Here is a 23,707-nt window from a genome sequence, read left to right on the forward strand (position 1 = left end):
TGTTTAACTACCATAATTTCTTCAGCTAAATACCGGTAATTCAATCCACCTCAACCAGACATAGGAGAACTCACGCACCATTCACACACCCTCCAACCAAACACGTGAAAAGAAAAAAACTGTTCATTCTTATAAACAACCGTATAACTTTTAATCTAGAGTTAGTGAGTATGAATTCAGCAACAAGAACAGAAATTACATGTTCATTCTTATAAACTATAACATTAACCGGTAGATCAAACGAAGTATCGAGGACAAAATAATCTAAATACAGTTACCGTAATTACGGTAAAGTTGTAAATAAACAAAGTTTACAGGTTTATTCAGTCATCATCATCACAGTCATCTGAATCCTTGAATCCATCAAAATCCGAATTGTCATCATCATCATTAAATAAAGTGAGCACGGCCTGCAGACGATCCTCGTTTATTTCCGAAGTAATATCGTCATCATCATCGCTGATATCCATGTTGTTGCCTCCTTCCGCTGCACTGGTAGTACCCGTAGTGTCATTGGTTTCATAAACAATGCCCGCTTTTCTAAATCCATTTCGAATGGTATCTGGTGTTATTTTGTCCCATGCTGAAGCCACCCACTTGCAGACTTCTGTGAAAGTTGCCCGCTTCAGCCGCCCCGCGGGTGTGTACTCGTGCATGGCGCTCTGCATCCACTCCTCCCACTCCTTTCTAATAAAAGTCTTGAATGGATGATTCACTGCGATGTCAAGTGGTTGCAGCTTACATGTCAGGCCTCCAGGTATCACAGCGATGTGGGCACGAGTAGAATTAATGTAGGCCTGAACATTTTTTTCTTTGTGGGCAGCCATGGCATCAAAAATTAACAAGGATTTTTTTGCAAAGAATCCACCCTGTCTTGCCCTAAAGCATTTATCTACCCACAATCTCATTACGTCGCAGTCCATCCATCCCTTCTTGTTGCAGTGCACAACCACACTGGTGGGCAGCTTTTCACGGGGCATAGTGACCCTTTTGAAAATGAGCATGGGCTTTAACTTAACCCCGCTAGCTGAGCAACCAAGAACGACTGTAAAACACGTTCTTTCATGCCCAGTTGTGGTGATGGCAACAGATTTAGTACCTGTGGGGGCTATGGTTCTTGTCGCTGGAATGTCGAATGCCATTGGAATTTCATCCATGTTGATGACATCTTTTGCAGTGATGCCAAGTTCAGATATTTCTTTGGCGACAAAGTCACGGAAATCAATCAATTTTTGCTGCCAGTCATCTGGAAGTCGCTGGCCAACAGTTGTTCTCATTCTAACTGATAGTCCGTTCCTTTTCATAAATTTTGAGATCCATGTGAAGCCAGCTTTGAAGTCGGGTATTCCTCTTCCATTGGCAAGTAGTTTTGCCTTCATCTGAATCGCAACAGTAGAGACTGATTGATTTTGCTCCCTTCTCGCCAGAATCCACTGCTTCAAGTCATCCTCCAGCTGAGGCCATTTTGGTTTGGCCCCACGATGTGCCCGTTTTCGCGGATTGCATTTCTCCAGTTCCTTCTTATCTTTTCTCCATTCACGCACCGATGTTTCTCCAACATCGAACTCTCTCGCTGCGGCCCGGTTGCCTATTTCCTCAGCTTTCGCAACGACTTGAAGCTTAAAGTCCGCTGTATATGACTTTCGTCTCATTCCTGCCATTATGGCGGTAAATTTAAATTTAATTGATAAACTCTACTACCGGGTAGATATATGCAGAATACCAATCTGAAGAGATCAAATTAAAATGTGGGCTCTACATGCAGCATTAATCTTTTATAGGCTTACCCAAAGGCTGAGATGCTGTTGTATAGTCAAAATAGTATTCACTGGGCAAATTACAAGGCCAGATAGAGGGGGGCCACAGCCACGTGGTGAAAAGCACACCGCCAGAAAAACCGCCTTGGTGACAGGTCAAAAACGCGCCCCCCACAACCCGGCGCAGAAAACTAAGCGGCAAGCATGCTCAGACCATTGCGCATGCTTACAGAGCTGGGAGCAGGGCAGGGCGGGCGAAAGGAGAGTCGGGGCAGCGCACGGAGAGTCGGGGCAGCGAATGGAAAGTCGGGGCAGCCAGAGGAGAGTCGGGGCAGCCAGAGGAGAGTCGGGGCAGTGAACGGAAAGTCGGGGCGGGTGAACGGAGAGTCGGGGCAACCAGAGGAGAGTCGGGGCAGCGAATGGAAAGTCAGGGCAGCCAGAGGAGAGTCGGGGCAGTGAACGGAAAGTCGGGGCAGGTGAACGGAGAGTCGGGGCAGCTAGAGGAGAGTCGGGGCAGCGAACGGAGAGTCGGGGCAGCCAGAGGAGAGTCGGGGCAGCCAGAGGAGAGTCGGGGCAGCGAACGGAAAGTCGGGGCAGGTGAACGGAGAGTCGGGGCAGGTGAACGGAGAGTCGGGGCAGCGAACGGAAAGTCAGGGCAGCCAGAGGAGAGTCGGGGCAGCCAGAGGAGAGTCGGGGCGGCATGCGCGGTATACCCGTGAGCGCAGTATATAAAAATTTCTTTACATAAATTTGTGTTTTCCGCGCGCTATACCCGTGTGCGCGTTTTACACGGGTGCGCGTTATCTAAGTGAAAATACGGTATATATGGATATGAAATGTTGCTGTATTTTTGCAAGTTTTCATGTCTAAAAATAAATTATGAAAAATCAGAGGCTTTGAAAATCACAGACCCCTTGTGCCCAATGAGCTTGATGGACTTTCCATTGGGGTGGATCTAGGGTATGCTCAAATATCTGGGTATTTACATATGCAAGGACTCTTATATATTTTATGAAGATTAAATATATCTGTGAGCATTGGAAAGATCCTCCCTCTATCGTTGTTCAGTAGGGTGGCAGTTGTCAAACTGGTGCTTATTCCCAACCTTTTGTATACAGTGGTGCCTCACACAACGAACTTAATTCGTTCCAGGAGCAAGTTTGTTATGCGAAAAGTTCGTTATGTGAAACGCGTTAAGCGCAGTGACTAATGACTGCCTGCAGTGCCTGCGCGGAAGGATGCAATACATCGGCAGCGATCGTGGAAGCTCGGGCGACTTCGTTGTGTGAAACAAAGTTCGTTGTATGAATCATGACATGAAGTTCGTTGTGTGCAGCGTTCGCTGTGCGAGGCGTTCTTTATGCGAGGCACCACTGTATTTTACAAACTTTGCCAGTTTGGATAACTCTATCAGATGAGTGACATTATAAGAGCATCATTCATAAATTTATCTGGAGGGTTACAGGAACCCATATTAGTTATAATAAACTTATCCTATCTAAAGAGAAAGGTAGTTTAAATTTGGGTATTGTCATCGATTCATCACTTACATTCAAGGAACAATTAAGTTTGCTTGTAAAAAAGTGTTTTTTCAGCCTCTGTGCTCTGAGAAGAATGAGAGCACTCTTTCATCAGCAACATTTCTCAGTATTGGTTCAAACAATCATTTTGTAACTCAATGTATTTAGGTCTTTCAAAGGCTAGTCTGCAGAGACTTCAACTAATACAGAATACTGCAGCTAAGCTTATTTTCGGTAAGAGTAAATTTGATCATGTGACCCCTCTGCTCAAGGAATTACATTGGCTCCCAATGGAATTTAAAATTAAATTTAAAATCCTGATGTTGGCACAAAGGGCATTATTTGAGTTACAACCATTATATCTAATCTAGGGTTATTCTACACACCTAGTCACTCGTTGAGATCTTTAAATGACAAGAGTAGCTGTTCCCCATATCTCAAAGGTTCACCTTGCCTCAACTAGAAATGGTGCATTTTTCTACTTAGTTCCAATATTGTGGAACAATTCACCAGTATAGATAAGGAAGGAAGAATCATTTCAAAATTTTAAGAGATATCTAAAAGCACATTTTTTTCAAATGGCTCTCTCAAATTGAATAATGGAATGGGGACTGCAATCTGTATTAATTTGTACTGATTTGTGTTTATTTGGATTTATTTATTTCATATAACAGTTTTAGTGGATATGTTTTAGAAATTTTAATTTCTTTCCTTTTTCTTCTTTCCTTTCCTATTTTCTAATGGAGTTCCTTTCTTAAATATGATTAAGTTGTGATGTAAACTGCTTTGATCCTTTTTGGTTTTATAGGCAGTATAGAAAGATTTTAATAAAACATAAACATCTCAGAATTCAATTCAAGTGCATTTGTATTGCATTTAAGATCTTATTTGGCATTTTCATCACTTTGATTCCTTTAAATAGGAATGTACATAGGTCTCATCTTGCCAGAAGTACTCAAAAATTAAAACTTACATTTTCCTCTCTCAGTGGTAAAAACAGAACCTTCAAGAGATTTAGTCATTATTTTGCTTTTAAATTAACCGAAAAACTAAGAAGAAGGGGAAAGCCGACAGTCAACCAAGTGTCGACAATTCGGAAGAAGGTATCCCGTGAGGAAACTGAGTGGGGAAAATGCTGGGAAGACACAACGGGCAAAAAACAAGAGTTGACAGATCAAGAAGAAGATGATAAGAAGATCGTAGCACAGGGAAAGGAAATGAAGACAAAAAAATACCAGGACTTAAATTGCATGTATACTAATGCAAGGAGCCTAAGGAACAAAATGGGAGAATTTGAAGTCATGGCCAAAAATGAGAACCTAGACATCATTGGGGTCTCTGAAACATAGTGGAATGAAGAAAACAAATGGGACATAGCACTGCCGGGGTACAAACTCTATCGCGAAGACAGGTCAGGTCAGAAAGGAGGAGGAATAGCCCTATACATAAAAGAACATACACTCGACCAGAGTGGACACAACAGCGACAACCAACAAATTGGAATCACTATGGGTTAAAATACCGGGAAGTAAAGGGCCCAAGATAAAGATGGGCCTGTACTATCGTCCACCTGGGCAAACCGAAGCAAACGATGAAGAAATGAAAGCCGAGATGAAGCGAGAATGTAAAAACGGTAACACGATTGTTATGGGAGACTTCAACTATCCCAGGATAGACTGGAGTCTTGGAAACTCACAATGTGCTAGGAAGACCAGATTCCTGAAGGCTATACAGGACTGCTTCATGGAGCAGCTTGTCAGAGAACTGACAAGAGGGAATGCCACTCTGGATCTAATTCTTAATGGGCTAAGAGGACCTGCAAAGGAAGTGGAAGTAGTGGATCCGTTGGGAAACAGCTGATGATCAAGTTCAAAGTTGAAGTAGGAATATCAAAGGGAAAGAGAACCATAGTGACAACTTTTTACTTCAAGAAAGGAAACAACGAAGCGATGAGAATAATGGTAAGGAAGAAACTTAGGAATAGCTCAAAGAAATCGCAGACTGTAGAGCAAGCCTGGTCTTTATTCAAGGACACAGTGAGCGAGGCACAAAAAGCACAGTTACTTACCGTAACAGGTGTTATCCAGGGACAGCAGGCAGATATTCTTGACTGATGGGTGACGGCACCGACGGAGCCCCGGTACGGACACTTTTAGAGTGATTGCACTCTAAGAACTTGGAAAGTTCTAGAGACCGCACCGCGCATGCGCGAGTGCCTTCCCGCCCGACCCCGACGCGCGGTCCCTCAGTTAAGATAAGCCAGCTAAGAAGCCAACCCGGGGAGGTGGGTGGGACGCAAGAATATCTGCCTGCTGTCCCTGGATAACACCTGTTACGGTAAGTAACTGTGCTTTATCCCAGGACAAGCAGGCAGCATATTCTTGACTGATGGGTGACCTCCAAGCTAACAAAAAGAGGGATGGAGGGAAGGTTGGCCATTAGGAAAACAAATTTTGCAAAACAGATTGGCCGAAATGTCCATCCCGTCTGGAGAAAGCATCCAGACAATAATGAGATGTAAAAGTATGGACTGAGGACCACGTAGCAGCTTTGCAGATTTCCTCAATAGGCGTGGAGCGGAGGAAAGCCACAGATGCTGCCATAGCTCTAACTCTATGGGCCGTGACAGAACCTTCCAGTGTCAGTCCCGACTGAGCATAGCAGAATGAAATGCACGCAGCAAGCCAATTAGATAGCGTACGCTTAGAAACAGGACGTCCCAATTTATTCGGATCAAAGGACAGAAAAAGTTGGGGAGATGATCTGTGGGGCTTAGTACGGTCTAAATAGTAAGCTAAAGCCCGCTTACAGTCCAAAGTATGAAGAGCCTGTTCTCCGGAATGGGAGTGAGGTTTGGGAAAAAAAACAGGCAGTACAATAGATTGGTTGAGATGGAACTCAGAGACAACCTTAGGGAGAAACTTTGGATGTGTACGCAGAACCACCTTGTCATGATGAAAGACTGTGAAAGGTGGGTCAGAAACTAATGCATGGAGCTCACTGACCCTCCTGGCAGAGGTGAGAGCAATAAGGAAAAGCACCTTCCAAGTGAGAAATTTGAAAGTGGCAGTAGCCAAGGGTTCAAATGGAGGCTTCATCAAGGTGGAGAGGACCACGTTAAGATCCCAGATCACAGGAGGTGCTTTGAGAGGTGGTTTCACATTGAAAAGACCTCGCATGAATCTGGAGACCAGGGGATGAGCTGAGAGGAGTTTCCCCTGGACCGGCTCATGAAAGGCCGTAATGGCACTGAGATGGACTCTGATGGAGGTAGACTTGAGGCCAGAGTTAGACAGAGAAAGCAGATAATCCAATAGGGTTTCCACTGCAAGAGACTTGGGGTCATGATGATGTAGGAGACACCAAGAAGAAAACCTCGTCCACTTCTGATGGTAACATTGCAGAGTGGCTGGTTTCCTGGATGCGTCCAGAATGGAGCGAACAGGCTGAGATAGGAGAAGATCAGTTGAAGTCAGCCCGAGAGATACCAAGCTGTCAGGTGTAGAGACTGTAGGTTGGGATGGAGGAGGGTTTCCTGATCCTGTGTAAGCAGAGAGGGAAACAGTGGAAGTAGAAATGGATCCCTGGAACTGAGTTGAAGTAGAAGGGAGAACCAATGTTGCCTGGGCCATCGTGGAGCAATCAGGATCATGGTGGCTCGTTCCCTCTTTAGTTTGAACAAGGTCCGAAGCATGAGCGGTAGAGGAGGGAAAGCATAAAGGAACAGGTTGGACCAATCCAGAAGAAAAGCATCCGCTGCCAGACGGTGAGGAGAGTAGAGTCTGGAGCAGAATTGGGGCAACTGATGATTGTGAGGAGCTGCAAAGAGGTCCACCTGAGGAGTGCCCCATTGGGCGAAGATGGACTGTAGAGTCGATGGATCGAGAGTCCATTCGTGGGGTTGGAGAATTCTGCTGAGCTTGTCCGCTAAGTAATTGTGTTCTCCCTGAATATAAATCGCCTTCAGGAATAAGTGGCGAGTGGCGGCCCAAGACCAGATTCTCTGAGCTTCTTGGCATAAGAGGCGAGAGCCCGTTCCACCCTGTTTGTTGATGTAGTACATGGCAACCTGATTGTCTGTGCAGAGTAGAAGGACTTGAGGAAATAGAAGGTGTTGGAAGGCCTTGAGGGCATAGAACATTGCCCTGAGTTCCAGGAAATTGATGTGATGCTTCATTTCCTGAGGAGTCCAAAGGCCCTGAGTTTGGAACTCGTTCAAATGGGCTCCCCATGCATAAGGGGAGGCGTCGGTGGTGATGACCAGTTGATGAGGAGGCAGATGGAACAGAAGACCCCTGGAGAGATTTGAGGATATCAACCACCATTGTAGAGACTGACGAAGAGATGATGTCACAGATATGTGTCGTGAACAAGAGTCTGTCGCTTGAGACCACTGGGCAGCCAGGGTCCATTGAGGAGTGCGCAGGTGAAGACGTGCCAGGGGTGTGACATGAACTGTGGAGGCCATGTGACCCAATAGAATCATCATCTGCTCTGCAGAAATGGAGTGCTGAGGCAGCACCTGCTGACAGAGAGATTGGAGATTGTGAAGACGGTTGTCCGGTAAGAAGGCTCTCATCTGGACAGTGTCCAGCACCGCTCCAATGAATTGAAGTCTCTGTGTAGGGAGAAGGTGAGACTTGGGTATATTGATTTCGAACCCTAGTAGTTGTAGAAAAAAGATGGTCTGGTTGGTGGCCAGAAGAACAGCCTGAGATGAAATGGCCTTGATTAACCAGTCGTCCAGATAAGGAAAAACCTGAAGGTGGTTCGAGCGTAGAAAAGCTGCTACCACAATCAGACATTTTGTGAACACCCTTGGAGAGGAGGCAAGACCGAAGGGGAGCACTCTGTATTGGTAATGACAGTGATTGACCATGAAGCGAAGGTACTGTCTGGAGGCCGGGTTGATTGGTATGTGAGTGTAGGCCTCTTTGAGATCGAGAGAGCATAGCCAGTCTTTGTGATTGAGGAGAGGATAAAGCGTAGCTAGAGATAGCATCTTGAATTTTTCTTTGACCAAGCATTTGTTGAGGTCTCGCAGATCTAGAATTGGTCTGAGGTCTCCTGTTTTTTTGGGAACCAGAAAATAACGGGAGTAGAATCCCTGCCCCCTTTGATCTAGAGGAACTTCCTCTATGGCGTTCAGAAGTAGGAGGGATTGAACCTCCTGAAGAAGGAGGGAAGACTGGGGAGTGTGCAAAGCAGACTCTTTTGGTAGACTTTGGCCCGGAAGGGTGAGAAAGTTGAGAGAGTAGCCGTGGCGGATGATGTTGAGGACCCATTGGTCCGAAGTGATAACTTCCCACCGGCTGAGAAAGAAAGAGAGTCGTCCTCCTATCGGTTGAGGGAGGTATAGACCTTACCATGAATTTTCTAAGCAGAAAAAGAGATGAAGAGCATTGATGGAAAGCCTCACGTTTCCCCACAGAAAGGTACTGCTCAAAGGAAGCCATGGTGGTAAGGAGATGCTTCAAATAAAAAGAAAAATGAAAAGCATAGTTTCCAGATCGATTAGCAAGCATCGCATTCTGGTAAAGTCGCTTACCAAATTTGTCCATGGCTTTTCCCTCTCTGCCAGGAGGAACAGAGGCATAGACACTAGCTCCTGAGGACTTCTTGAGGGTGGATTCTACAAGGAGAGACTCATGCGGGAGCTGTGGTTTGTCGAACCCAGGAATAGGGATAACTTTATATAGGGAATCCAATTTGCGGGGGGCTCCCGGGACAGTAAGAGGAGTCTCTAAATTCTTGTAAAAGGTTTCCCTCAGGATGTCATGTAAAGGGAGTTTCAAGAATTCCTTTGGAGGCTGGTCAAAATCAAGAGCGTCTAGAAAGGCTTTAGACTTTTTAGACTCAGCCTCCAAAGGAATGGAAAGAGAGTCACACATATTTCTTAAAAAAGAGGAGAAAGATGTGGAATCAGGTTTGGAGGAAGTGTCTTGAAGAACAGGCTCGTCTTCCTCTGACGAACACTCCCCTTCTGATAGAAAAGGTTCTTCAGAATCGCCCCACAGATCAGGGTCCCGAATATGGGAACCACGGTCCCGAGACTCAGGGGTGGATGGTTCCAGGTGTCGGGACTTGCGTACCGATTTACCCGACCTCATCGATGCGGTACCGGGTGATGTTATCGGTTGCACTGGAGCCGAAGTCTGTACCGATTGGTGATGAGACCTGAGCTCCGGCGCGAGGACAGGCATCGATACCGATGAGGCCGAGTGTACCGGTACCGAAAGAGTGGATGCCGACAATATAGGCTGTTCCACAATCGGTACCGGTGGCCCAGTGGGGGCCGACACCGGAGGGCTCGGTGTCAGGAGAGCTGGAAGGAGGAGTTGGAGCTGATCCTTAAGCTGTGCCTGTAAGATGGCCGCAATGCGATCATCGAGGGAGAGCACCGGTACCGCCTTTTTCTTCTGCGGTACCTGCGGTGCCGCTCTACGCCCCGGAGATGAGGAGCCCGATGTCGAGGGACTCACCTCGATAGGGGCGGAGCGCTTCCGCTGGCGCCTCACGGTCGGCAGGACTGGACTCGCTGCAATGGAGACCGGAGGACGCTCCAGCGGGGAAGGCTTCTTAGCCAGCTTACCTGCATGCTGCGACGCCGGCGCGGTATCGTGCGGCGTCGATGAGGTGGGTGCCGACGAAACAGGGACCGAGACCGGTGTCGAAGACGCGGGTGCGGACATGTCGGTGCCGAACAGCAGTCTCTGTTGTATTTCACGATTTTTCAGAGTCCGCTTTTTCAAAGTGGCACAGCGGGTGCAGGTGGAGGCCTGATGTTCCGGACCCAGACACTGTAGGCACCAGTTGTGTGGGTCTGTAAGGGAAATAGGCCGTGCACACCGCTGGCACTTCTTGAACCCGGGCTGGGGGGGCATGAACGGAAAAACAGCTTCTGCCAAATCGAAGGCCGAGGCCTCGATAATGGCAGTAGGCCCCGCCGGGGCAAATCAAGAAAACTTGAAAAAATAAAAGAATTTTTTTTTTTTTTTTTTACAAAATAAAGAAAAAAGAAAGGGCAAAAAAACCCGAACAAGTTTACGCGAGCGGGAAGGCGAAGGAAAAAATTTTCAACAGCCGTTGAAACATGCGACTTCTTAGCTCCGCGGAAACTAAGAAACTGAGGGACCGCGCGTCGGGGTCGGGCGGGAAGGCACTCGCGCATGCGCGGTGCGGTCTCTAGAACTTTCCAAGTTCTTAGAGTGCAATCACTCTAAAAGTGTCCGTACCGGGGCTCCGTCGGTGCCGTCACCCATCAGTCAAGAATATGCTGCCTGCTTGTCCTGGGATAATATGTATATCCCCAGATTTAGAAAAGGATGCAAAAAGAGCCGAACAAAAGACCTGGCGTGGATAACTAAAGAAGTAAAGAAAGTGATAGGAGATAAGAATTCATTCCGGAAATAGAAAAAGGACAAAACCAAGGAGAACTGGAAAGAACACAAGAAGCATCAAAAAGAATGTCACCTCATGGTTAGAAGAGCAAAAAGAGAATATGAAGAGAGGCTAGCCAGGGAAGCATGAAATTTCAAACCATTCTTCAGATATGTTAAAAGGAAGCAGACAGCTAGGGAGGAGGAGGGACCGCTGGATGACGGAGATAGGAAAGGAGTGGTGAAGGAGGAAAAAGAAGTGGCGGATAGACTAGACATGTTCTTTTCGTCAGTATTTACAAAAGAGGACACATCCAACGTGCCGGAACCTGAAAAAAATCTTCAAAGGAGATCAAGCAGAAAAATTAACATCCATGGAGGTAAGCCTTGAAGACATACACAAGTAGAGAGATAGATTAAAAACTGACAAATCTCCGGGCCCGGACGGAATCCACCCTAGGGTATTGAAAGAACTAAAGGAGGAAATAGCGGAACTACTACAGCAGGTTTGTAATCTGTCTCTGAAAACAGGCGTGATCCCAGAGGATTGGAAGATAGCAAATGTTACACCCATCTTTAAAAAAGGATCAAGAGGAGACCCGGGGAACTACAGACTGGTAAGTTTGACTTCGATTCCGGGGAAGATGGCAGAAGTGCTGATAAAAGACAGCATCAATGAGCAATCTAGAAAGGAATAAACTGATGAAAACAAGCCAACATGGCTTCTGCAAGGGAAGATCGTGCCTAACGAACTTATTGCACTTCTTCGAAGGAATTAACAAACGGATGGACAAAGGGGACCCCATAGACATCGTATACTTAGATTTCCAAAAAGCCTTTGACAAGGTACCCCATGAACGCCTACTACGGAAACTGAAGAACCATGGGGTGGAAGGAGACGTACATAGATGGACCAAAAATTGGCTGGTGGATAGGAAGCAAAGGGTAGGAGTGAAGGGCCACTACTCTGACTGGAGGAGGGTCACAAGTGGTGTTCCGCAGGGGTCGGTACTCGGACTGCTTCTGTTCAATATATTTATAAATGATCTAGAAACAGGGACAAAGTGCAAAGTAATAAAATTCGCAGACGACACCAAACTATTTAGTGGAGTTAGGACTAAAGAGGACTGTGAAGATTTACAAAGGGACCAGAACAAACTAGGAGAGTGGGTGACGAGATGGCAGATGAAGTTTAATGTAGAGAAATGGAAGTCTTGCACGTAGGAAACAGAAACCCGAAGTACAGCTATACGATGGGAGGGCTGGTAATGGGTGAAAGTACCCAAGAAAAGACTTGGGGGTAATAGTGGACAAGACAATGAAGCAGCGGCCTCTAAGAAGGCAAATAGAATGCTAGATATTATCAAGAAAGGTATTACAATGAAGGAAGTTATCCTGCCTTTGTATCGGGCGATGGTGCACCCGCATCTAGAGTTCTGCGTCCAGTATTGGTCGCCGTACCTTAAGAAGGATATGGCGAAACTCGAGAGGGTCCAGAAAAGAGCGACATGATTGATAAAAGGTATGGAAAACCTTTCATATGCTGAAAGATTAGAGAAACTGGGGCTCTTTTCCCTGGAAAAGTGGAGACTTAGAGGGACATGATAGAGACTTACAAGATCATGAAGGGCATAGAGAAAGTGGAGAGGGACAGATTCTTCAAACTTTCAAAAACTACAAGAATGAGAGGGCATTCGGAAAAATTAAGAGGGGATGGATTCAGAACCAATGCTAGGAAGTTTCTCTTCACCCAAAGGGTGGTGGACACCTGGAATGCGCTTCTGGAGGGTGTGATAAGACAGAGTACAGTATTGGGGTTCAAGAAGGGATTAGATAATTTCTTGAAGGAAAAGGAGCTAGAAGGGTATAGATAGAGGATTACTATACAGATCCTGGACCTGATGGGTTACCGCATAAGAGGACTGCTGGGCATGATGGACCTCTGGTCTGTCCCAGCAGAGGCACTGCTTATGTTCTTATGTTTTATCACTTACATTAAGAAGCTCTGAAAACCTTTTTGTTTGCTAAACATTTTGGAAACTAACTATTCTAGTCTACTTTTCCTTGTCAAGTTTATGAATTATATTACTGTTAACCGAGTTGATCTATAAAACTAAGGGCCTCTTCTATCAAACTGAAGCTAGCAGCTTGTAGCGTGGTGAGCCATGCTGAATGGTCTGCGCTGCTCACGATGCTCATAGAGTTCCTATGAGCATCGGGAGCAGCACAGGCCATTCAGCGCGGCTCTCTGAACTACAAACTGCTAGCACAGTTTGATAGAAGAGGCCCTAAGTTTTAGTTAGTTAGTTATAATAAGGTGGCGCTCATGCACTGGCTACACAAAGAGTGAGGGAATTGAGCAAAATTTGCACTTAGTGATTTAGAATGTTCACTTTTATAAATCGCTTATGCACCCAATATGTGAGGAACAGGAAAGTAGGGTCAATGCTACTCTTTTTTAGAGCACTTAAGAGAGCATGGCGATGGTAGAGAACATCAGAACATAAGAATAGCCTTACTGAGTCAGACCAATCCCGCCTTCACAGTGGCTAATCCAGGTCACAAGTACCTGGCAAAAGCCCAAATAATAGCAATATTCCATGCTACCGATCCGGGGCAAGCAGTGGCTTCCTCATGTTTGTCTCAATAGCAGACTAAGGACTTTTTCTCCAGGAACCCATCCAACCCGTTTTTAAAAACAGCTACGTTAATCGCTCTTACTATATCCTCTGGCAATGTGTTCCAGAGCTTAACTATTCTCTGAGCGAAAAAATATTTCCTCCTATTTGTTTTAAAAGTATTTCCTGTAACTTCATTGAGTGTCCCTAGTCTTTGTAATTTTTGGAGTAAAAAAAAAATAAAAAATAAAAATCGATCCACTTGTACCCGTTTTACATTACTCAGGATTTTGTAGACTTCAATCATATTTCCCCTAAGCCATCTCTTTTCCAAGCTGAAGAGCTCTAATCTCTTTAGTCTTTCCTCATACAAGAGGAGTTCCATCCCCTTTATCATCTTGGTTGATCTTCTAATTCCGCTATAGCATTTTGAGATAATGACCAGAACTGAACGCAACACTCAAGATGAGGTTGCACCAAGGAGTGATACAGAGGCATTATAACATTCTTAGTCTTATTTACCATCCCCTTTTCTAAAAATTCCTAGCATCTTGTTTGCTTTCTTGGCTGCTGCCGCATATTGGGTGGAAGGATTCAGCGTATTGTCTACAATGATACCCAGATCTTTTTCTTGGGTGCTGACCCCCAAGGTGGACCCTAGCATCTGGTAACTATGATTTGGGTTATTCTTCCCAATGTGCATCACATTGCATTAGTCCACATTAAATTTTGTCTGCCACTTAGATGCCTAGTTTGCTTGCAATTTTTCACAATCCACATGTTTTAACAATTAGTATCATCTGCAAATTTAATCACCTCATTCGTCATTCTAATTTCCAGATCATTTATAAATAAGTTAAATAGCACTGTTCCCAGTACAGATTCCTGTGGCACTCCACTATTTACCCTCTTCCATTGAGAAAAATGGCAATTTAATGCTACCTTGTTTTCTGGAGGTCAGGTCAGAATGTCCCCATTTCCCCAATCTGTGGGCAATCCTCTCTTTCTCCCAGGGTATGGATTTTTTGCATTTAAAGATTTGGAGTGGCAAAGGGTGCAGAGATGTGGGCACCTTTACTGTAGCCATAGCAAACTTTTCTCCTCTATTCCAAGTGACAAATTAGAAGCTGCTTCCCTTCGTCAAGCAGTACTTCTACTGACTTCTCTTGGTTGAAGCTGTTTGCCAAATCTTTATCCTGGTAGATTGTCACTTTTAAGAGGTCTCCCCTTAGTACAATTGCCCACAAGCTTTTTTTTTATTTTGATGTACTGGATCTAGATATGTGAATTACCATTTGCTGGAGAGAGAAAATTATTGGCTAATTCTTCTGGTCCACCAGATTATATAGGACTGGTAATTGTCTTCATCTGTGAGTAGGAGTCATAATCCTGTGTGTCTAGACTGGACTGGCAAAACAATAAGAAAATGGAAATGGGAGGAGATATAGGGAGAGCAAGATATAAAGGAAAAATATATTCAAAGCCTTAGAATAAAGAGAGGAGGACACAGGCCATATGCAGAAGTAGATCAAAATGGATACAGATTTAAAGCTCTATTACTCATGCATTTGAAATCTAAATGAAAGCTAACTGCCCAAATTGGCATTCCAATATGGAGCATCAGGAGTGTACTGCATATAGATCCATAAGATATGGTGCCCCCCCATATGAGAGCAAAATGAGGCTTTTGGTAGAAATGGAATCATCATGTGCTTCCTAAACTCCAAGGAAGAAATTATTATCAAACAAGGCAGTGTTTGAAAGGACAGCAAATGAGGCCATACACTAAGAGCACGGGAAAAGGAGTAGTGCTGGCACCGAGGGGAAAGAATCAGGCCTGTTACATTGTCACAGGGAAGAGAATCAGGGCCAGAGGGAGCTTGCATCACAGGGCCAAAGTAGTAAGCACACACGCCCAGTCACTGCAGCTACTCATTCTTCCTTACATTTGTTTCCTCTAAACAGAAGGTAAAGTAGAAGAGAAAGAAGCAGCTGTGGGAGCTGGGAGCATGCTACCATTCACTGCTGTCCCACAGTGCGTGTTCCTTCTCCTGCTACTGCTAGACTCAATGGCTTCTGATGCTAGACCTTAGCCTCTTTCCACAGGGTGGATCCTTTTCTTCCTTAGTCACTTGGCTTGATCTCATTGGTGTTAGAGCAGCTCCAATATTGATAAACTTTCACTGTGTCCATAAAGGTATAATCTGTGTTTAACATTCCCACTTAATTTGAAAAGTTGGTACTCTTTGTCTCTTCCTTCCACCCTGATCCAATTAGGGCCGGCTCTGCCCCTAACCCCCACGAATATTGAGGGAGAAGTGTACCTGTATATATAATGCATAAGCCACTTTGATTGTTACCCAGAAAGGTGGTATATCAAGTCCCATTCCCTTTTTTAAACTAAAACTAAACCTTTGAAAATTCCAGGAATCCTGTAGAATCTGAAAGCAATAGGTTTCTTATGGTGGTGAACAGAAGCAGTGGATGGAACCAGCAGAGGGAGAAGAGACTCCAGAGAAAAAGAGAAGGATCAGCGATATTAACGCAGAAAGAATAAACCAGACTGAAATGTTTGTCTTTACCTTTGAAGAAAACAAATTTCCCATCATGCCTTTCATAGGCAGCATCAATGTTTCCAGGAAGACCCCTCCAGAAATGCCCAATTGGCATTGGGTAATTATCTAGCACCCGGTTATGACGAACTCTCCAGAACCAAAGACCCTATGAAAAACAAACAAGTAATTACTAAGCTATAAAAGAAGAGTAACACACCAGAAATCCATCAAACCACCCAATAACAAGTTTTGGACCAAGAAGTGGAAGTATAGTCTAGTGGTTACAGCAGTGAGTTAAGAGCCAGAGCAGGCAAGACTCAAATTCCACTTCTCCCGCTGAGGCTCTTGGTGACCATGAGTAAGTCATTTAATCCTTCACTGCCTTAAAATGGTAAACCTTTTGTGGGGTAGGGACTCATATATTGTACCTGAGTTGTAATGCATTTTGGAGGACAGGTTTGGAAAGGTGATTATGTTAAAAAAAAAAAAAGAGAAATCCAATAATAAAGAATAGCAGCAGCACCTTTAAACCAGCCACCACTGTATCATTAACCTAGCAAACCCAGCCAACCCAAAGCTGTGAATCAATAATAATGCATCAGAAGCTTATCACACCAAGCCAACCTAGAGCCATGGATCATCACACTCTCAGCCTCTCAAACTAAACCAATCCACCACAGTGATACCAATGGCCAATCAAAACACAAACTATATCGGGGTGCCCAAATGGTCAATCGCGATCGACCAGTAGATCGCAAAGGCAACCCAAGTCAATCGCGTTGCCTTTGCGATCTTTACTTCCTTCCTCCCCGAGCCAGGCCAGGCACGTACATGCGCCGGACCCACAAGACTTCACCTCCGAATTCTGACATCGGAGAGGAAGTTCTGGGCCAGCCAATCGCTGCCTGGCTGGCCTGGAACTTCCTCTCCGACATCTGAATTGACGTTGGAGGTGAAGGCTTGTGGGCCCGGCGCTTGTATGCGCCAGGCCTGGCTCGGGGAAGCAGGGAGAAATCGGCATGGTGGCTTTGGGGGGGGGGCGACAGGGAGAGAGAAAAAGAATTGGGGAAGTGGAGAAATCGGCGTGATGGTATGGGGGGGAGCAGGAGGAGAGAGAAAGAAAGTCAGACAGGCATGGGGAGAGAGAAAGAAAGAGAGACAGAAAGAAAAGGGGAGGGGACAGTAAGAAAGACAGAAAGAAAGAAATATTGGATTTACAGAAGAAGGAAGTGCAACTAGAGACTCATGAAATCACCAGACAAAAAGGTAGGAAAAATGATTTTATTTTCAAAATGTGTCAGTTTTGAGAATTTATATCTGCTATCTATATTTTGCACTATGGTCCCCTTTTACTAAACCGCGATAGTGTTTTTTTTTTTTGCATCGGGAGCTGCGAGGGGCAATCAGCACAGCTCCCTGCACTAAAAACCGCTATCACGGTTTAGTAAAAGGGGAGGGGGGTATATTTGTCTATTTTTGTATAGTTGTTAATGAGGTGACATTGCATATTTTAAAGTCATCTGCCTTGACCTCTGGAAAAAAACCCGAATACAAATAATAATTAACATTTTCTCTGCGTACAGTGCAATTTGTGTTTTTTAAAATTTTATTGTTGGTAGATCATTTTGACTTGGTCATTTTAAAAGTAGCTCGCAAGCCAAAAAACTGTTGGCACCCCTGAACTATATCAACATGAGCCATGAATGAAGAATAATACTGCATCACTGGTTCTTCATAATCACACCAGCCAACACTGAGCATAGATTGATATTTAAAACTCAACTCAGGCCTTTTAAATTAAGCAAATAGCATTATAAATCTATAATCAGTAAGCATCAACAGTGATAATCCAGGGCTTAATTTGTACACAAAAAGGTAGTGGAATTGCACAGTTGTCGCTACAGGGAGAGGGGGTAAGTGGCCCACTACCAAATTTTCTTGCCCTCCACAGGATCAGCAAACATGCATTCCACCCACCACCAAACCCTTAGTTTATATTTGAGTTACCATTTTTTCTCTAAAAAGAGGGGACAAAAATGGTATCTCAGTTTCTATATGGATGGGTTTATATTCGAGTACAAGTATATGTGGTACATAGTACAAGACCCCATACAGACATTTGGAGCTCTCTACTATTGACCCTTTCCATATAGAAAACTGATCATTTAGTCCTACTCTCTATTTATTGTCTTTAGGCATTGCTTCTTATCCCATGACTTTCTTCATTTTCTGAGGAGTGTTTCATGAGGGATTTTGACATATACCATCCACAAATCCAGATACAATAAATATATTAATCAGCTCAGTTCACACCTTCAAAAAAATCCAATAAGCTGGTAAAGGCATGACATCCCTTTGTAAAATCATGCTTACTTATTACAATTAAGCTGCATTTATCTATATCATGGATGTACAACCTCAGCCCTCACCCAGTCTGGTTTTCAGGATTTCCATAATGCAAATGCATAAAATCTATTGGCATACAATGGAGGCAGTGCATGCAGATAGATCTCAGCCATTGAAAAAATCCTGAAAACTTGATTGGGTTATGGCCCTTGAAGACTGAGGCTATATAGTCAGTAATTATGATTTTAGACTAGGTTCTACCATTTTGCTTGGCACCGATATCAGGCTCACAAGTCCAGAATTTCCCGGATCACCCTGGAGCCCTTTTTAAAAATTGCCATTGTACTGGACACTCACAGTCCTCAGGTACTGAGGCTGTTTTAAATAAGTTACAAATTAGTAGTAACAAGTTATCGTTTTCATGTTTGACTTGTTTCAAAACCCTGGGGCAAATACCATCTAGTCCTGGTGATTTGTTCCTCTTTAGTTTGCTAAATTTACTCTATTATATCTTCTAGATTTACAATGATTTGCTTTAGTTATCCTTCACCTCATGCTTATCCCCTTTCCACTTTCACAACACCTCCCTAACTAGGCCTGCTTTTAAATTTGGCCTCTCTATCCAATGATCAATGCTGGCAGATGGATAAAAAAAAAAAAGGAGTGTTTCATCAGGCCATTTCCTCCTCTTCTGCAGCCAGAAACTCCAGAACCCATATGGCAAGCTGGCAATGGTGATGTCAGTCATATGGTAGGATGCAAAATATAGCAGTTTTAGCCCAGGCTAGTGGCAGCATCGGTAGGTACATGATGCAGTGGTGTTACCATGGGGGACATCAGATCAGCAACATATTCAGTTGGGGCTGGCAGCAGCAGAGATCACTGGGGGCAGAGAGGAGCCAGACATAGAGACCAGTTAAAGGGATTTCAAGTACCTGGCTCTGAACTCTCCCCAGTCGGCAGGTACATGCAATAGTTAAGAAAAGCACACATTTGCTATCTATGTCAAACTGTTGGCGACACATCAATGTATAAGAACATACTGGTTTAGAATCACTGTTGTACTCTGATGGAGTTAATCTACTGTAATGGGTTCATGTGTATGTCTTCCCTCTTCTCTATACTAAAATTTGGACAAAAGGATAGTTGTGGCTTTCACAAGGCTTCCCTAGATCTTCTTTTGAACATAAGTGCTTTCCATATCTACACTGCCAGCCTCATGGAGATTGGTAAGCCATACCATATTTTTTTGTTAATGTAGGTGTGTCTTGGGTTTGAAAAAGTTGAGAAATACTTGCTTTAGGCTCTGGTCCTTTTCTATCTATTGGTTTTCTCTTACCTTGAAGACAAACATCTCACCACGCAACATGGCAACTGTATCAAAGTTGCCATCACAGATATTGGGGCCATACTGCTCTGGTCGATCAGTGGCTCGGGGCTGCTCTGGACTGCCTGGTTTGGGAGGTCTATCTGGTCTTCCACCAGGAGGAGGTTTGGGGGGCTTGTGTTCTGGTTTGTCTGGTTTCTTTGGGTTTACTGTAGGAAGAGGCAAGGTGGTATGATCCTGGTCATCAGGGGACCCTGCAGAAAGTAGAAGAGAAAGGTTTATGAAGGAGGCCCTGGAAAACATAAGAACATAAGCATCGCCTCTGCCGAGTCAGACCATAGGTCCATCGTGCCCAGCAGCCCGCTCCCGTGGCGGCCCTCCAGGTCAAAGACCTGTTAGTGATCTTTTACTTACAACATTTTGCCTTGTATAGTATCCCTCTAACCATACCCCTCAATCCCCTTTTCCTTCAGGAATTCGTCCAATCCCTTTTTGAACTCCAAAATCATACTCTGCTCTACCACCTCCTCTGGAAGTGCATTCCAGATGTCCACCACTCTCTGAGTGAAGAAGAACTTCCTAGCATTTGTCCTGAATCTGTCTCCCTTCAATTTCCTCGAGTGCCCTCTTGTTATTGTTGCCCCCGCAAGTCTGAAGAATCTGTCCCTCTCTACCTTGTCTATACCCTTCATGATCTTGTAAGTTTCTATCATGTCCCCTCTAAGTTTTCCAAGGAAAAAAGCCCCAGCCTCTCAGCATATGAAAGGTTTTCCACATTCATAATTATTCCTCAGCCTGTGAAAGTAAATTCATTCCAAGTGATTAACTGTCTGGCCCATATGGTCTGCTGCTCGCTTACCACCCCCCCCCCCCCGCCAATATTCTCTGCTGCTGTAATCAAGCATTTAGGGGGTAATCCTATAAAGGAGGGCACTGACATTTAGGCACCAAAAATGCACATAATTGACCAGAATACCTGCATTTATTCATGTAAAAGCTCTCATTCTGACTATATGCTATTCTGTAAAATACCATTTTAATTTGATGGCATATAGTTTAAAAGTGGGCATATATTTGGGTGGAGTCTGGCTGGATAGTGGGTAGGACCAATATTCAAAGTGTTAATCAGTTGGGAACAGCCGCCAACCAGTTAACTCACTTGTATGCAACTGTCTGGTCATTTTCAGTGACCTTAACTGGTTGGTGCAAAAGTAGAAGCCATCTACATTGGAGATGTTCCAGGGGTGTTTCAGTGGCTGAGTTAGCTGAGCTCCCAATATTCAGCTAACTGGCCATGTTTAATGCACAAACAGGACTGCATAAATAACGCTCCTATCTTTATGTGCTAGCCCATGACCACTTAAGTCTGAATGTTACAGTACCTTAACCAGACATTTGCAACCAGCTTTGAAAAAAACAGAAAGTCAATGTCGAAGCCTGAACAAGGCCCAGCAGTGAATTTCCAGTTTTAGTGCTGGCAGTGGACAAAAATAACCCGCTGCCAGCTTAATATTGGCTGCACAGTGATACTTCTAAATTATAAATCTAGGTGTGAACATTTACATCAGCCCTATGGTAATGACTAAAATATATGAATGTATTTGCCCTACTTTCTTTTATATAATAGGCTCCAAATAAGTACCTTTTCAGCACCTAGAAATAAGTCCCTCCTTATTGAATTAACCACCACATGTCATAAAGGCAAGGCAGCATGTCAAATTTTACTGTGGATGTAGGAGGACAGATACGCTGATATTACCGAATCTTGATGACACAAAACAGACACTGCCAACTCCACCTTCTAGCAGTTAGTTTTCTCCAATCTGCTAAGCATTTTCTCCAAACTAGCCAGCCTATCCCCCTTCTCCCCACCCCGCTATCCGCTTCCATTATCATCCTTAAAAACAGACAATGTCTCGTGGGTCTCAATGAATCTCAGCGTGTACTCCTGCACAGGTCTCCTGAGACAGGGTGTGAGATCAGTGCAGGAGTGCAGGGACCATGCAGCTCAGACTGCCAAGAGCCATGCAGTGCCAGAAGGCATCATCTGTCATGGAGGTAGCACCAGGAAAAGAACGTAAGTGGTGGAAGATTATGATGTTTGTCAATTATTACTGATAATTCCAAATTTCAGGTTGGAGGAGGAATACCTACTGGGGCATACTGGTTGCATATATGAACAAGCAGGCCTGTGTATGTACTCACAGTACAGAGTCCTAGGCTTCCTTGCTGAGAGTAAAGAAAGCTGTGCATGGAGTTAACATAGTGAAAGAGCACAGTGTTCATGTCATTGTATGAGTGTCTTATGTGGATTTGTCTATATACTCACACACATGGCTCAGAACCTTGCATGTTATAAATGCCAGTAAGGTCGAGCTTCTGGGTACATTTAACTGTTTAAGGATACATGCACAGAGTTACCATTTCTGCTGTTCAGGGTGAGCATGCCACTCACCATATAACTGCTGGATGCCCCTGAGGTCATCCTCTGGAAGCATGAAGTTCTCTGTGTCCATCCACTGGTAAAATGGAGCCATGATGGCTGAGGGGTTGTTGGAGTGCTCCAAACCTAGAGAATGTCCCAGTTCATGAACTGCCACCAAGAAGAGATGGTTCCCTGCAACAAGGAGCAGAATGTTGCACACAGGTCAGTGAACACCCTGGGTTCATGCCAACAAATCTCTCTAGACTTTATGTTTAGAGCGCTATTAATCCAATCCATTTTGTCAAGGGACCAGCTCAACTTTGCCATCATATTACACTTCAGTTCAGACTAGAATCATTCTTATGTATTTAGCTTAATTTTTAAATTACTCCCTTCCATTTCTCCTCTAGTTCACCCAAACTTTCAACCTGTGGTGCATATTGTCTTCACCCCATCAAGACCATAACAACTTCGTTCCCCCAAGACTGAACATCATTCCATCAATCTTCCAAACCCTGTAATCTTATCCCCTTTGGCAACCAAGCCACCATTTCTATCTCCTCCTCCACACTTTAGTTGGAGTACACCTTACTGCTAAAAGATGTCGAGTAGGGCTGCAGATTTAATGCTAAATATTTATCGTGCATGAAAAAATGTAATTGTGATTAACGCAATTACACGGTCTCTTGCTTCTCTGGATCTGAAAATGGCTGCGGCATCAGCTTGTGCATCCTGCCACTGATTCTGTCCAACGCAGTAACAGGGAGTCATATCAGAGCTTGATAAAAAACTTCCGGTTTCTGGGTCAGACAGAGCCAGCGGCAGCACATACATGCTAACACTGACACCACAGTCACTTTCAGACCTGAAGAGGTAGCGAGTCCAATGCAGCTGTATTTTTGCTGGTGCTCTTCTGCCTGTTGTGGGGTCTCATTGAGGAAAGGCTCTCCTTTCCTCAATTTCCCTGCTTAGGATGGTATCTGGATCCCCACAGCGTCTGTTCTCTGTGGTAAGTTGTAGTTTTTAGGGGTCTGTTGGGGAGTGGGAAGGGATGGTTCTTTGGGGTTAGGGATGAGTAATTGGGGTCTAATCTCAGTGCGGTGTGTCTGTTCTCTAAGGTTAGAGATAGTATGCAGGGTCTAGTCTGAGGAGGGGACGAGTGTAGTGTGTTCTCTGGGTTTAGAGATAGTATTTGGGTTCTAGTCTGAGCCTGAGGGGGTGCATGTAGTATGTATGTTCTATGGGTTTAAGGGGGTAGTATTACAAGATTACTTCAAGGAGTTAAGTGTGGTACCATATGTTTTGTGCTGTGAGGTTAAAAATCATATTGCAGGTCTGATTTTAAAGGAATTATTTGTGTTTGTCATATTTTCATTAAAATATCTGGCAAATTATTCATCATGATTAATTGCTAAAGCACAATATGATTAATTGTGACTAAAATTTATAAATCTTCCTGCAGCTAGTGTTGAGTATTGTACTGCCCTGAAGTGGTAGAAGAAGTCCATTTTGGATGATTTGTGGGGAAAATGGAAAAAAAGACAAGTTTACTTCAATTCTCTGCTATGAACTTTACTGCCTTTTGCATCTGAAGTATTGGAGATCATCTATGTAGAAGTCCAGTATATGAAAGGACAATCCTTCTAGATTACAGAGAAGTACCTCACTTATTTTTGAGTATAAGTGGATTTCACTTCCTTCTGCCATTGTAGGACAGCATGCTTCTGGCCCAGTGAGGTCAGTTTTAGATATACGGTAATCCCCCAGATCTGCAACGTGC

The 23,707-nt window shown here is 44.3% G+C and overlaps 1 protein-coding gene across 1 annotated transcript in view; it reads right to left on the reverse strand.

The window, feature by feature from the left end:
• Positions 1-23,707, reverse strand: part of MMP15 (matrix metallopeptidase 15) — a 161,378-nt gene that overhangs the window by 44,063 nt on the left and 93,608 nt on the right. Inside the window, exons 5-7 of the mRNA XM_033940918.1 lie at positions 21,958-22,119; positions 19,515-19,756; positions 15,857-15,995 (exon numbers count right to left, since the gene is read on the reverse strand). Of these exons, the coding sequence (XP_033796809.1) occupies positions 15,857-15,995; positions 19,515-19,756; positions 21,958-22,119 (543 nt within the window). The remainder of the gene's footprint in view (positions 1-15,856; positions 15,996-19,514; positions 19,757-21,957; positions 22,120-23,707) is intronic.

The sequence above is a fragment of the Geotrypetes seraphini genome, chromosome 4 (genome assembly GCF_902459505.1).
Source record: "Geotrypetes seraphini chromosome 4, aGeoSer1.1, whole genome shotgun sequence".
NCBI classification, from domain to species: domain Eukaryota; kingdom Metazoa; phylum Chordata; class Amphibia; order Gymnophiona; family Dermophiidae; genus Geotrypetes; species Geotrypetes seraphini.